The sequence below is a fragment of the Choristoneura fumiferana genome, chromosome 12 (genome assembly GCF_025370935.1).
Source record: "Choristoneura fumiferana chromosome 12, NRCan_CFum_1, whole genome shotgun sequence".
Lineage (NCBI taxonomy): Eukaryota > Metazoa > Arthropoda > Insecta > Lepidoptera > Tortricidae > Choristoneura > Choristoneura fumiferana.
Window position 1 is genome coordinate 15086056 of NC_133483.1, and position 15335 is coordinate 15101390.

Consider the following 15335-nt stretch of genomic DNA (forward strand, 5'->3'; position numbering starts at 1 on the left):
GTTAAAATATGAATTCCATCCGAACAAACATAACTAGTTACAATACATACAAGTTAATAAAAACATATCACCAAAATTTAAACACTAGGTGCAAGTATTTTGAATTAAAAACAATTTTTAATTCTCATCCTCTTGGCTGTCGCCTTCTCGGAGGCTGAATAGCGCTTCAGACTCTTGCCATGCGCAGCAGCAGAAAAAAAATAGCTGTCAGTTGGTTCATTCGCGGGAAATTCAGTGGACTTCGTATATTGCGTAATTACATAATACTACGCTATCCCGCGGGAACTATGAAGTTTTCTGGAATAAAACTCAATGGTTTACGTGATAAAGTAACAAACGTACAAATATACTGACTTCATATATCAGCCGGTGAAATTACTGACACTTGAGGTATCACATCTTAGGCATGATCCAAAAAAATACTTATGAGACGCATGACGCGCACAAAACAGTAATTTATTGTGAAATTGTTCATCCAATCCAATACATCCATCCAATTACAGGTGGTTCGCATTAAATTCTGGATTATTGTCTAATTACTAAACTGGGTTTGATGAAATTTTTAGTAAGAATAATCAAGGACTATTACCTTATAAATGAAGTTTATTGCGTATAATTCGCAGCAAATTATGGCTACTAATCATGCCACCGATCAATCACTGACGGATATTAAGAAAAATACGTAGCAAATAAAAAGTTGCTTTATTTTTTTTTAGAATATTCTGCTGTAAGAAGAAAAACACTGATCATTATGTTTAAGATCTCTGTATATAAGAAAGATATGGTGTAGCTTACGAGCATGCAAAATTTTCGCTGATACTCTACTTACTGCAAGACAGAAGAATGATGCTAAAAGTAGCGAAAAGCTTCGGTAAATGAGGAAACCGAAAAAAAAATGGTAAAAGAAATGTCCTATTCTCAAAAGACTTATCAAGAAGTTGGTTCTTTGAACACGAAGGTAACAATAATTGGAAGGGATTCAATGAAATACAACTGGAACAGTAGGTAAAAAACCATACTAAAAGATTACAACTCTTACAGAAAAATATTTGTTGGATAATAATAATTTTGTTAGTATTGTAAACACTAATACAGATGATAAACTAGGTATGTTCACGTAGATATAGGTAGTAGGTATTCATAACAGTGTGTTGTCATAGATTTTGTGTCACTAGCTTTTAAGACAGCAATACGTATTAATTAATTAACATAACAGTAATTACAGTTTAAAATATTGTTAAACTAGTCGATTACGGAATCTTTATTACACAAACACTGCACACATTACTGGTTTAATTTTAATCCGTCCATAGTTGATTCTTAAATCAACACGAACGGCTATAGCCTGTGTTATAAAAAGACTGAATGAAATTGCAAATGTATCAGTTTGCTGTCGTACTTTAGTTGGTGGTTTAGTTGATAAATATTTTGATATAATACAGTGTGCTAGAAAATCAGATGCGGATATTTGAGGATCGATTATTTGCATCGTCGTTAATTGGTTTCAATTACTTTAAATTAAATTAAAAAATACAGGTAATGTTAATGCGAGGATGATTATTTTTGGACGGAATGGTATTTTTGTATGAAGCAAAAAAATATTACCACACAATACTTAAATAATTTATGCGTCAATTATGATTCTTAGGTTATTAATTACATACCCTGAAAATATCTGCACCTTACATATTTTATTATAACATAATTGTTTCAGTATATAACCCGGTCTACACGTAACTATCAATTTTATTTTAATATCTGGTGTAAACCACCATGATTGTCGATAACTGCTTGCAAAAAGAATCGCATCGATGCAACTAGATTTACCACATATTAGAGCCGCGAATAACTGTCCCTTATTTTTACACCAGTGGGCTTCTAACGTAACCGAGTTCGCTTATGTTGGTTATCCCAACGTTGGACATGGTTATAACACCCCATACATTTTCAATGGGATTTAAATCCGGTGATCTGGCAGGCCAAGGAACGACTTTAATATTATTTTTGTGTTGATCAAACCAGTCTTGCACAATACGCGACCCGTGTATTGGGCAGTTATCTTCCACGAACGTTATGCACGGCACTTGTTCTTCTGGATAGACAATTTCTAACAGTGGGCAACATCATAGCGGGGCATCTATGAGTCGTAGTCTACCGATCTTTGACGATGCAGCAAAGATCCTTCGTCTTGATATTGTCGTACCCATAATATAACTGTTTTTATCTGTAACAATATAAATAACATAAAATAATATAACGTAATATAATTTTAATGAAGAAGTTGTTAGGATGAACGTAAACATAAAAACTCACATTATTAACTCCAATTTCTCTAGAAATTTCCGACATATTTTTTCCTTCTTCATATAAATTAATAATTTCACATGTTTAACCATTTCGATATTGCGATGAGAACTCATTTTAAAGAATAATTACGATAATAAGCAGATTCAACTTGAAAGAGACGATCAAACGATGTTGCAAGCAGCTGAACAAGTAGCAAAATCTTTGTAATAAAAACTTAGCCTGGTAGTTTGAGATCTTCAGTCTACCCTCTTTAAGTTTCGTTAAACACGCATGACTTACCGATTAATTTTAAGACGACCCGATATAGATCCGATTTTCATCGCTTAAGATAACAGTACGATGGTCAAGTGGTTGTGAACTTCGTTCTTCGTTCGTATGTCACAAGTTCAAATCCCACCAGGCGATAATATTGAGTTTGTGTTTTTGTAAATTTACTGCTAGATTTGGAGATTACTAAAGTTGACACTAATTCGCAACATGAGTCTTCGTAAATAAAGAATTTATCTATCATCAGCATCCAGCCTATAGATACACGTCCCACTGCTGGTCACAGGCCTTCTCTCAGAATGAGAGGGCTTGGGCCGTAGTTCCACGCAGGCCCAGTGCGGATTGGGAACTTCACACACACCAAAGAATTTATCGTTGGAATATTTGAAGGACAGAAACGATAGTAATGCGAATAATAATATTCTCCTTCTCTTACGACAAGTACGAAAGAGACAGAAAATGTCGTTACGCGCTTCGCAGGCAGGGACATAATTTAGTTACTACGGCAGTGAAATATCAAATTTCTAACATGATATAAAATATTTTTAAGGTCAGCGCCAGAACCATCAAGTGGCATCTTAATAAACTAACTAAGTTAGTAAATAAGTAAATACCGCTAATACACTTCAAACACATAGATGGCGCCGTTTCACGTGTCAGACGATTATGTTTGGAATTGTCCATCGACTTTTGCTGGCCATAGTACCTACTCGTAACAGATAAACTTTGTTAATCCGTTATCAGAGTCAATTAAAGGTAAATATATATTCGTGGCGTTATTTAGAAATATATTCATAGTAAGAATAGAATACTGAGTAATTACAACTTTCATACATTTTTCTTTTTTTTGGCTAGATTTACTTCGACGTCAATAAGATCTATCTACCAAGTTGGTAGAACACACGAAGCATAATAGCCAGAAGGTTCCAATCTAGTTCGGCAAACATAACTTATTTTTGGTTTTTAAAATCTGAGATTTACATTAAGAAACAAAAACAAAAAAGACAAATAATATATATGACATCAGGAAAGTCACGTTACGTAATAAAATAGTAGTTTATGATATGACACGTGTAAGGGAGTTTATCATATTTTTGTACATCTTTAACATTATTGCAGTGTCCGTATTAGTAAATATATCGTCACATCACACAATATGTTTCACTAATGCGGTATTTTTATTAAAATAGGTAAGTAAGTCAATAATTGAAAAAGTTGAAGGGTCAAAAGCTGGGTTTTGTAATCAGTACTCTTAAATCTTATTTTAACATTTATTCAATAGAAAAAGGCACAAGCAAACAATAACAATCATTAACAGTGAACAGTTAGTGGTGATGGTGATGTTCAGGCACAATGTGGTGGGTGCTGTGTTTGACCTCAGCGTGGAAACTGCAACAAAAACAATTCATGATTGAATGCCATTTTGTTAGAAACACGTACATGTCAAGCTATTTATAGGGTCTTTCGAGTAACTGCCTAGTTATCTGATTCAAATGTGTGTGATATCGAAAGTATTTACCCGGAGTGATGGTCGCCGTGGTAGTGCACGTCCCTGACGGAGCCGTCGGGCTCGTGCAGCGAGTAGAAGCCCTTGACGACGTCGCCGTCGCGCTGCTCGTGCTGCGTCTTGTGGTCGCCGGTGTGGTGGTCTTCTACTTTATACTCGAACTCGTACTTGGGATGAGTCTGCAACGTTCAAAATGTCTTTGTCATCTTGCCGTTATACATTATTAAGTTACCGCCAAACATGACGTCATGTTCAAATATGATTGGTGGGTAAAATATTGGGAGACCATTCTTAAAAAAACATCACATTTCATAGAAACAGTTTACTGTAAATTTCTTACGTGGTAGTCGACGTCTTTGTGGCCGTGTTTGTCATGGAAGACGACTTCCTCCGCGTGACCGTCGTGTTTGGAGATGTGTTGTGAGGAGTGCGCGTGCCCATGTCCATGCTGACCAGCAACCACTACGATGAAAGCAGCGAGACACGCGACCTGAAATACACTTACTATATAGTAATGTTCAGAACGAATAACTTTTACAGTACTGTCTTGTTACAAGATTTCGTTTAGTTTCACCTGTCCCAGTGTCCGTGTGTAATCAAATCTGGCGACTTGAATTTGACACACTTTTAGGAATCGGATTGACTTGAAATTTGGTATTTAACCTTCTGAGGCCCGACGTAAAATTTCTGTTTTCATAATTTGAAACGAACATCAAGTAGTTATTTTTTTTTAATGTCCTCAAGTTCCTCAAGTGGTCCTGGATCCAGCAGGTTAAGGATCTTTGGGTGATAAGTGTAAGTATCTAAATTTAATAATAAATACGGTCAGTTAAAATATTTTTTAGAAAACCTTATTTTATTTAATACACGTCTATATATAAATTTGTAGTAGACCCTTTTTACCTTTAAGAACATTTTCAGATGAGGACTTTGTGCTTGTTAATCCAATGAAAGTAGATTAAAAACTGATACAGGCTGACCAAAACACTGTTCTTTTATATTACCAACTCGATGCATGGCAATAGTGATTTCGGTCTAATTTATTGGCAATTAAAAATAAAGCGCGCAAGCGCAATGTTGGCGATATTATTTCGCAAACCACTTGTTCTCAGATTGAGTGTGGGTTGTTATAAGCATGTGACATTGTTGTTGTTCAATACATAATTTTAGTAAAAATAATTGACTTCCAAAAAACTCCGCCAGAAGCCGTACTTTTTCTTCAAATTCTAATTGGGCCGAACGGGAAGTAAACTATCTCATACTGACACTAAATTTACATGTGGCTTTATAAATAATGGAATTCTGAGGTAAGAAGACATAAAAAATACAATCGAATTAAAAATCTTGTTTTGAAGTCTGTCGAAAAACAAACTGCTTATTTGAAAGGATTCGTGATAAAAAAAACACTTTACCTAGATAAACGATAATGTGTGTGATTTGCGTGTTACAAATGTTTGTCTTTGTAAGATGCGTTTTCTCTAAGACTATGTTCGAAACGCATTATTTAATGATTATCGCTGCACAACGCGTGTATACAATATTTTTTGTTATTCATAAGCATTAGTTTGCTTGGTGATGTCATTTAGGGTATCTGTTTACCACCAAGCGTGTTGATAGATTAAGTACGAATGGCGAAGTGTAGCGATAACAGTTTTAAGAGATATCGATTGCCTTATCTTAATATGCTGTAAATAATTGTGCAGTCTTGATACTACGACAATAAGAGACAGTCAATAGTGAGCAAATGGCCCTAATATAAATAGTAAATGGATTTTACCGGAAAAGTTGTGGTCGTGACAGGTGGAAGTTCCGGGATCGGGGCTGCGACGGCCAAACTCTTTGCTGCGTGCAAAGCATTGCTAGCAATTGTCGGAAGAAACGAAGAAAGACTACTTGCGGTATCTAAAGAATGCACGGAATACTCAGGAAATCAGCCACTATGCCTCCTTTTAGATCTGACAGAAAAAAACAGCTGCGAAGAAATAGCACGGAAAACAGTCGAAACATTTGGGAGGATCGACGTGCTGATCAACTGTGCCGGCATTACTGGAGCGCATTCTCTCTTTGACCTCACTGAACGTTCGCGCTCCGTATGAACTAACACAGAAATGTTTACCACATCTAGTTGTGACTAAGGGACATGTTGTTAATGTGTTTAGAGCACCTCTCAGAGCTCGTCCAGGGCTTTTAGCTCTAACAATGCTTACGGATGCGATGGAAACCTTTACCAGATCAAGTGCCGTGGAACTTGCTGCTAAAGGGGTAAAAATGAATGCAGTTCGACCAGGATACACCAGAACTAACTATATGACCGGTTTAAACGTTAATCTCGAAGAAACATTTGAAATGTTTTCCGGTTTTCTGCCTAATAAAACTGTTATAGAACCTGAAGAAATTGCTAAGACTATAGCGTTAGTTGCTAGTGGGAACTTACCAAATTTAAACGCCTCTTGCATAGTTGTGGATGGTGCCGCTTCCGTAGTTTTCAATGCGCCAGCGTCTTATATTGAAGTGATTAGAATATGTTGACATATATTTATTGACATATTTAAACAATGCGAGCTAAATGAAATTTCAGTGAATCACAAGATTAAATCACGCAAAATCATGTTTTAGTCGGTATTTTTTGGAAACTATTAATAAAGCTCATGAAAATAGCGTGATTTTTACGTTAATCTATGTTCATAATAGGAAATAACATTAAAATACATCAATAACTTCTGTTCTGGCACGATTTTTTACGTCAATTACCTATAATTTTAAGTGTTTATAATAATAAGTATCATTAAAATGTAGATTTTAACAAAATGTAAGCGTTTTTTTTTACAATGCCTAACCATAATTTTACGTTTAATGTTATATTTCAATTTTAATTAATAATATAAAAAAAAAAATGTCATTATTAACAATTCTATGGATAAGTAGGTACAAATGTCCAAAACTACACTTTTGATAATAATAATGTGGAATCGGTATCGTGCAGATATTTTTTTTTTCATTAATCTGTTTATACGTGCACTGCCTTATTATTCTTTAGATTTTTTCATCTTGATTGATTTAAGTAGGCACATTATCATTTCCTTCATAATATAACAAAAACGACGAGAAATAAATAAAAAAAAAACATGTTTACCTAAGCAAAATAAAATTAGTAGTACGGTAAAGTATTTGGAGCACTCGGTGCAATTTTAAATAAAAGAAATGAAAATAACATAATGACTATCTAAACTAGTAGACCTAACCTTTGATTTGATAAAATGACAGTTTCAAAAGCATTTAATAGTAAATTGATACCGATTGGAAAGTGACCCATTTCACCCCTATATTTCTGCGCTACGAGTGAGAGCGCCAATAGTTCGAGGAAATGGTAATTTCACCCGAGTTAGACACTCTACTTTCATTTAACGGTGAGGAAAGTGAAATACTACAAAAAATGAGAATAATAAATTGAATTAACTTATATCCACCACCAAGGTACCTTTTCGACTGGCCATTGCCACGCCGACTATTAATAAAATCGAGTTGTCACCGAAGAGCTTATATACAAACTGCAGGTTGAACGCCTAACGAAGAAGTTTGACCTTTATTACTTATTATATATCCATCTCTTTCTTCGCATTCACGAATGACTTTCATCTCTTTCTTAACCTAACTAAAAAAAAAAGATGGAATATTACGTGACGAAATAAAATCTAATTTCTTGTTACAAGCGGATGTTCGGCGTTCAACCTCCAGTGTTGTACATAAACTCCTTGTCACGACGTGCATCTAGATGGCCATACCGAATACGTGGGAAAAAGTGTCATGGACGTAACTCAATTATCTTAGACTCCGTGGCTAATCGAAAAATAAAAAAAAAAAAACTTTCCACCCTACGCAATTTTCCACCCGGCTATCTACAATGAAAATTAAACTTTCCAAACAGGAGAGATGAAAAAATATTATCCTAATAATATATCAATCAGTATTGAAGAGACCTAAACCATAGTCTTATCTAATCTGCGGGACGGCAGTGCCCCCGTCATGACGAGCATAACAAAGGCACGGCCGTATACTTTTCTCGAATCTATTCTGGATATTTTCAACCTCTGTAATTTTTGTACTGCTAAAACTATATTTGTTTATTTATTAATTATTAACTTTGGGCACAAAACAAATTAATAAACATGCGGTACAGAGAATAATTAAGGCAAATATCATTACAATTCTAACTATGTGTACACATCATGAAAAGAGTGTACAATTAAAACTTAAAGGAAAATATCAATATTGATATAATACCGAGTAGGATTAAACAAAACACATTGAAATGAAATATAGATGCACAGAAAAATATCACAATAGGGTACTTCCGTATATAAAACTGACGATTTTTCTGGTTTTTCTGTGCATCTATATTCAGTTTGTATTTCAATTAGTTTACACGTTTGGGAAATAAAATACAAAAAGAAGATTATACTTAGTATCCTCACACAACTGAACTGAGGACAAACCTTAATTGCTGACAAAAACATTAAGTCTTGAACCAAATTGTCTAAGGTTTCATGAGTGACATGGTTGTATCTAGAGGAGGTTCAGAAGATAACTAAGGTAAGTACTTTTGTTTTTGCCGTCAATTTCGAGCTACTTGTCCTAAATAAATGCCACTAAGTATTATCTTAAATCTTTTTACCAGCTTTCATTAAACGGATCGAAATTAAAATCATTATTTGTAGAGAACATCATAAACAGTGAACGTCACGTAGTTATTATTATTATACTTTCATCGTATCAAAGAAGTAGGTATAATAATACGAACAAAGATTTAGTAGCAATTAAATAGTAATACCTACTTGCTTTTTGATTACAATGAAAATAGCGTACAGTATACAGATTTTGATTATTTTAGATAAATGATTTAGAAACTCGAGCCAGTAAAAGTATGATTAATTTCCTTTAATATTAATAAAACTTCACTCACAGTCGCTTGCAGCAACATTTTTATCACCCAGAAACCAAACGTTTTTTATTCTAGAAATAGAAATCGGTATTAACCATTCACGTTGAGTTGAGATTGGCAATAAAATTAAATCTTGTTTAAATATAACATGATGGACTTCGAGAGGGAAATGCTATGATTCGCTGATAGCCTAGACACATTCTGCGATAAATGTCACTAGCCCTCATAAATGGTATAAAAAGTCAATTCGTTAATAAAATAATGAAATTTTACTAATACATTTATTAATTACAAGTACATAACAACATAGTTTTATAATACAGGTGGCACATTATCTACTTATCAGTCGGCATTTAAATTTAGTGATGGTGGTGGTGTTCAGGTACGATGTGGTGGGTGTTGTGCTTGACCTCGGCGTGGAAACTGCAACGAAAATTCGTCATCAGTAAATATAATATGTAATTAGGTAAATTCTTGAATAGAAAGGGTAATTAGAAAGGGTTGTCGTCTTACCCAGTCTTCTTGTCGCTGTGGTAGTGCACGTCCCTGACGGAGCCGTCGGGCTCGTGCAGGGAGTAGAAGCCCTGGACGACGTCGCCGTCGCGCTGCTCGTGCTGCGTCTTAATGTCGCCGGTGTGGTGGTCTTCTACTTTATACGCGAACTCGTATTTGGGGTGAGCCTGAAATGTTCACAAGCTTCGTTAGTTTTACTGTTTCATTACGGTAAGTCATTCGTATACTCTTGTTTTTCAGAACTTACATAGTAGTCTACATGCTTCTTATGGCCGTGTTTGTCGGTGATGACCACTTCCTCCGCGTGTCCGTCGTGCCTGGTGATGTGCTGCGAAGAGTGCGCGGGCTCGTGCTTGTGTCCGTGCTGGGCGGCCGCCACAGCGATGAAAGCCACGAAATAGATGATCTGTTTAAAGTGAATATATATGTAAGGTAAGACACTGAATATATTGAATAAGACTAGCCATCAACGTGGCTTTAGATGCGTATACTGTAAAATCTAGGAATTGAATTAAAATTCCTGGATTTTGAACAAAATACCATGGAAATATCAAAAAAATACGTCGTGGTCTTCATTAGCGTTGCATACAAATCTCCCGTGCCAAATGTCATGTCTCTAAACCTGTAGGAAATCAGGATATAATACATATCTTCAAATTAAATTTCATACGAAACTTTTCAGCCATTTATGTAAAGCGTAAAAAATACATAAGTACACGAATACTCACAAACTTCGCATTTATAATATTAGGACAATATAAATATTGCGAATATGTATAAAAACAAGTAAATTTAAATGGTTTTTTTTTTCACTCAAGTTTTATTTTTACCTTAGCGTTCATGTTTCTGATTTGGTTGTTCAACTACTGAAAGACAGTTGTAGACTGATAATTTGCAAGAGAAGCGGCATCTTTTATAATAATCAAAACCAGATTCCAGAGAAAGGTTTCAGGCCGCAAGGATCGGGCCTGTTAAGTGTCAACACACGCAGCGATCGTAATATTTATTTCGTAAACCACGTGGTCTGATTATTGCATACATTTAGTGAATGTGATCACCGTGACATTGCACTTGAATTATTTTGAATGATAGTAAGTTACGAGATTTCGGAAAGAAAAATTATATTCGAGGCAACTCATGTAAAGTATTGTGGAACAGGATCATCACCAAAATATAAAAAAAGGGACGGCATTAATTTTTCGCCGAATACGGCACTTTTATGTATAGTACACAATCGCAAGCTCTACGTCATAATAATATTGCATTGTCATCGGATTTATACATGCATGCAAAATTTCAGCTCAATCGGTTGAAGATATCCACATCAAATTTAAGTTAAAATATGAATTCCATCCGAACAAAAATAACTAGTTACAATACATACAAGTTAATAAAAACATATCACCAAAATTTAAACACTAGGTGCAAGTATTTTGAATTAAAAACAATTTTTAATTCTCATCCTCTTTGGCTGTCGCCCTCTCGGAGGCTGAATAGCGCTTCAGACTCTTGCCATGCGCAGCAGCAGAAAAAAAATAGCTGTCAGTTTGGTTCATTCGCGGGAAATTCAGTGGACTTCGTATATTGCGTAATTAAATAATACTACGCTATCCCGCGGGAACTATGAAGTTTTCTGGAATAAAAACTACCCTGTGTCCTTTTCCGGAATTCAAACTCAATGGTTTACGTGATAAAGTAACAAACGTACAAATATACTGACTTCATATATCAGCCGGTGAAATTACTGACACTTGAGGTATCACATCTTAGGCCATGATCCAAAAAAATACTTATGAGACGCATGACGCGCACAAAACAGTAATTTATTGTGAAATTGTTCATCCAATCCAATACATCCATCCAATTACAGGTGGTTCGCATTAAATTCTGGATTATTGTCTAATTACTAAACTGGGTTTGGATGAAATTTTTAGTAAGAATAATCAAGGACTATTACCTAATAAATGAAGTTTATTGCGTATAATTCGCAGCAAAATTATGGCTACTAATCATGCCACCGATCAATCACTGACGGATATTAAGAAAAATACGTAGCAAATAAAAAGTTGCTTTATTTTTTTTTAGAATATTCTGCTGTAAGAAGAAAAACACTGATCATTATGTTTAAGATCTCTGTATATAAGAAAGATATGGTGTAGCTTACGAGCATGCAAAATTTTCGCTGATACTCTACTTACTGCAAGACAGAAGAATGATGCTAAAAGTAGCGAAAAGCTTCGGTAAATGAGGAAACCGAAAAAAAAATGGTAAAAGAAATGTCCTATTCTCAAAGACTTATCAAGAAGTTGGTTCTTTGAACACGAAGGTAACAAATAATTGGAAGGGATTCAAATGAAATGCAACTGGAACAGTAGGTAAAAAACCATACTAAAAGATTACAACTCTTACAGAAAAATATTTGTTGGATAATAATAATTTTGTTAGTATTGTAAACACTAATACAGATGATAAACTAGGTATGTTCACGTAGATATAGGTAGTAGGTATTCATAACAGTGTGTTATCATAGATTTTGTGTCACTAGCTTTTAAGACAGCAATACGTATTAATTAATTAACATAACAGTAATTACAGTTTAAAATATTGTTAAACTAGTCGATTACGGAATCTTTATTACACAAACACTGCACACATTACTGGTTTAATTTTAATCCGTCCATAGTTGATTCTTAAATCAATACGAACCGGGCTATAGCCTGTGTTATAAAAAGACTGAATGAAATTGCAAATGTATCAGTTTGCTGTCGTACTTTAGTTGGTGTACAGCAAAACAATTACAAAATACAATACGTATTTGACGTACAAAACGTACAAAATGTATTTCAAGGTACATATTTAAAAAAAGTCCAGTACTTTAGTAAAAATTAGTTTTTTTCGTGACATTTAAGATACGATTAACTGTGACAGTGATTGTGTCAATGTAATTGAAATTGATTGATTCTCAACAGATGGTATGTCTCTTTGGTCTCGTGGCGGTGGCGGCCGCCCAGCATGGACACAAGCACGAGAAGCACGAGCCCGCGCACTCCTCGCAGCACATCACCAGGCACGACGGACACGCGGAGGAAGTGGTCATCACCGACAAACACGGCCACAAACACGTCGACTATTACGTAAGTTCTGAATAAAAGAACAATACTTAGGACCAATAAAATTAATAAGCAGTAAGATTAACGAATAATTTGTACACTTCAGGCTCACCCCAAGTACGAGTTCGAGTATAAAGTAGAAGACCACCACACCGGCGACATTAAGACGCAGCACGAGCAGCGCGACGGCGACGTCGTCAAGGGCTTCTACTCGCTGCACGAGCCTGACGGCTCCGTCAGGGACGTGCACTACCACAGCGACAAGAAGACTGGGTAAGATACCGATCACCCTTGTTGTAATAAATTTAACATTACCTCTGAAAATATAATTTAACTGTTGATTAATTTTCATTTCAGTTTCCACGCTGAGGTCAAACACAACACCCACCACATCGTACCTGAACACCACCACCACCACCAAATTTAAACAACTATTATAAGCTGCTACCTGTGTTATTAATTGTTATTTGAACTAAATAAATTTGTTATCACGTTAAACTATCATTTTCTTTATTTAAAATTGTGTTTAACAACGATGATTAACATAATATAATTATTGGGCTGAGATACAGCATAATACTTGTACTACGCGTTCCTGTGAAATTTGTGCATGAATGCACAAATAAAAAAAAAATGCTCGTGGTGGTAAATTTGAAAAGTATTAATTTCATACAAGACTGAAAAACTCATAAAGAACTGCGAGCAGGGATTTGAATCAACGATCCTCTGCTTGAAAGGCCATAGGTCAAAGCACTAGGCTACCACGGTTTTTTTTAACATTTACCAATTACTTAATTACCTAGGTTCACTTAGGAAATACGAGTACCACCATATTTAAATGAAACATCCACATTTTTTCATTTTAAATAAAAGGTAAACTGGAAGAGATCCCTTTAAGGGATAAGTTCGCCTTTGTATATCTCTTTCTCTTGTTAACTGTAATTTTCATATGTTTTATGTACAATAAAGAGCTGCAATACAATACAATATTAATGAAGCGCTACTTACCCACATCCCACGAAGAAACTAAAAATAACAGAAAACTATACTTACACGATTTCAGGAACTCTTCTGCAGATTTTGGGGTCAGTTTGACTTAATACCTACCAACTTTTATACGAAAAAAAACCGGCCACAGACACGCTCAGGATAGGGTTCCGTAGCCATTACGTAAAAATAAAGTAATATTTTTCTAAGAATTTCGTTTTATACCTTAGGCTGCTATTTACTCTTAAATAACTAATAATTCTCCAACAATCTTAGCCGCTATAATTTTCCTTGTAAATTTGGTATATTAACTACCATTCTGATTTTTTTCAAATTTTTCCACCTTTTTTTAATTTTTTTATTTTATCACTGTCGGCGTGACTGATATATTATATTCATGGCAAATTACAGATTTCTATTACTAACTGTTTCTGAGCTTAGCCGCGGACAGACAGACAGACAGACGGACAGACATAGCGAAACTGTAAGGGTTCCTAGTTGACTACGGAACCCTAAAACTTCAGGATGTTTTAAGGGCGCACCGTCTCCTTAGCATTTTATTGCATTAGTTTTGAAACTCATAAAATATTTAAGATATTTGAGGATTTACTCTATAAATCATACACTGCAGAAACACGATTACTTGTAGTTCGTTCAATTGAAAATATCTATTCAAAGTAAAGTAAAAGCTCTTAAGTTTGACCGCTATGTCTGTCTGTGTGCCTGTATGTGGCACCGTAGCTCTTAAACGGGGGGACCGATTTGGGCGCAGTTTTTTTTATTTGAAATCAGGGGTTCTAGCGATGGTTCTTAGACAATATTTCATCTAAATCGGGTTAACCGTTTTTGAAATATTGAACTTTGAAGTGACGAAGTCGGGGGTTTTCCAACTTGTTATTGGTTAGGTCATTAAAATATGTATGTATTTGTTTTAGTAATACGAAGAAAATATCTAAAACGCGCGCGTTCTGACCAACCATTCATGAGCCGCCGCGCTTTCCTCCCTCCCCTCCTACCCCCATATCCACGAGTACACATGGGAAAGCTCGGTACCCCCTTAAAAGTGGTAGACAAATCCCACTTCCCACTAATATTATAAACTGCCCGCACATTGCCCGCGACTCCGTCTGTGTAGACTTCCCTATCCCCATTATCCCGCGGGAATTCCGTAATTTTTCGAGGTAAAAACTATGTAACTCATATCCCTCCCCGGGACAGACTATTTGAATACCGAATTCCAACTTAATCGGTTCACCGGTTTTGTCATGATGAGGTAACAAACAAAGAGGCTTACAAACTTTCGCATTTTTAATACTAGTGGGATAAGTGGGATGCGAAAGTTTGTAAGTCAGTTTGTTCACGTTCACGTCTATAGATGAAAGATTTAGATGAAATCTAGTATACAGATAGTTTGAGTCACGGTGAAGGACATAGGATATTTTGTGTTGTGCTTCGCGCCTTGACGCAACTCTAACCTAACCTAACCTACCTATGATTTTCGAGTTTTCGACAAAAGCAGGTTAGGACCAGTTGCTGTTAGACCACTTGCTACTTAGACCAGTTGCTTCTTAGACCACTTGCTACTTAGACCAGCTGCTTTTTAGGCCAGTTGCTACTTAGACCAGCTGCTTTTTTTAGACGAAATGATACTAACTCCAAACAAACAGCTTGTTTGTCCATAAATTCATCGATGTTTAAAATGTAC

General features: G+C 35.4%; 2 protein-coding genes and 1 pseudogene across 2 annotated transcripts; 2 read left to right on the plus strand and 1 right to left on the minus strand.

Annotated features, from left to right (window-relative positions):
• Positions 1 to 3831: 3831 nt before the first annotated feature.
• LOC141433485 (uncharacterized) lies at positions 3832 to 10459 on the minus strand. The gene is made up of 7 exons (XM_074095536.1): positions 10364 to 10459; positions 9781 to 9939; positions 9534 to 9700; positions 9407 to 9443; positions 4422 to 4571; positions 4094 to 4260; positions 3832 to 3963 (listed from the first exon to the last, which is right to left on the minus strand). Exons 1-7 carry the CDS (start codon positions 10373 to 10375, stop codon positions 3900 to 3902), a joined length of 756 nt encoding a protein of 251 aa, XP_073951637.1. The 5' UTR covers positions 10376 to 10459; the 3' UTR covers positions 3832 to 3899.
• LOC141433458 (uncharacterized oxidoreductase TM_0325-like) lies at positions 5789 to 6739 on the plus strand (annotated as a pseudogene).
• Positions 10460 to 12291: 1832 nt separating the features above from the next.
• On the plus strand, positions 12292 to 13141 carry LOC141433475 (adult-specific cuticular protein ACP-20-like). Its single transcript, XM_074095526.1, has 4 exons — positions 12292 to 12381; positions 12503 to 12667; positions 12750 to 12916; positions 13001 to 13141. Exons 1-4 carry the CDS (start codon positions 12370 to 12372, stop codon positions 13068 to 13070), a joined length of 414 nt encoding a protein of 137 aa, XP_073951627.1. The 5' UTR covers positions 12292 to 12369; the 3' UTR covers positions 13071 to 13141.
• Positions 13142 to 15335: the final 2194 nt, after the last annotated feature.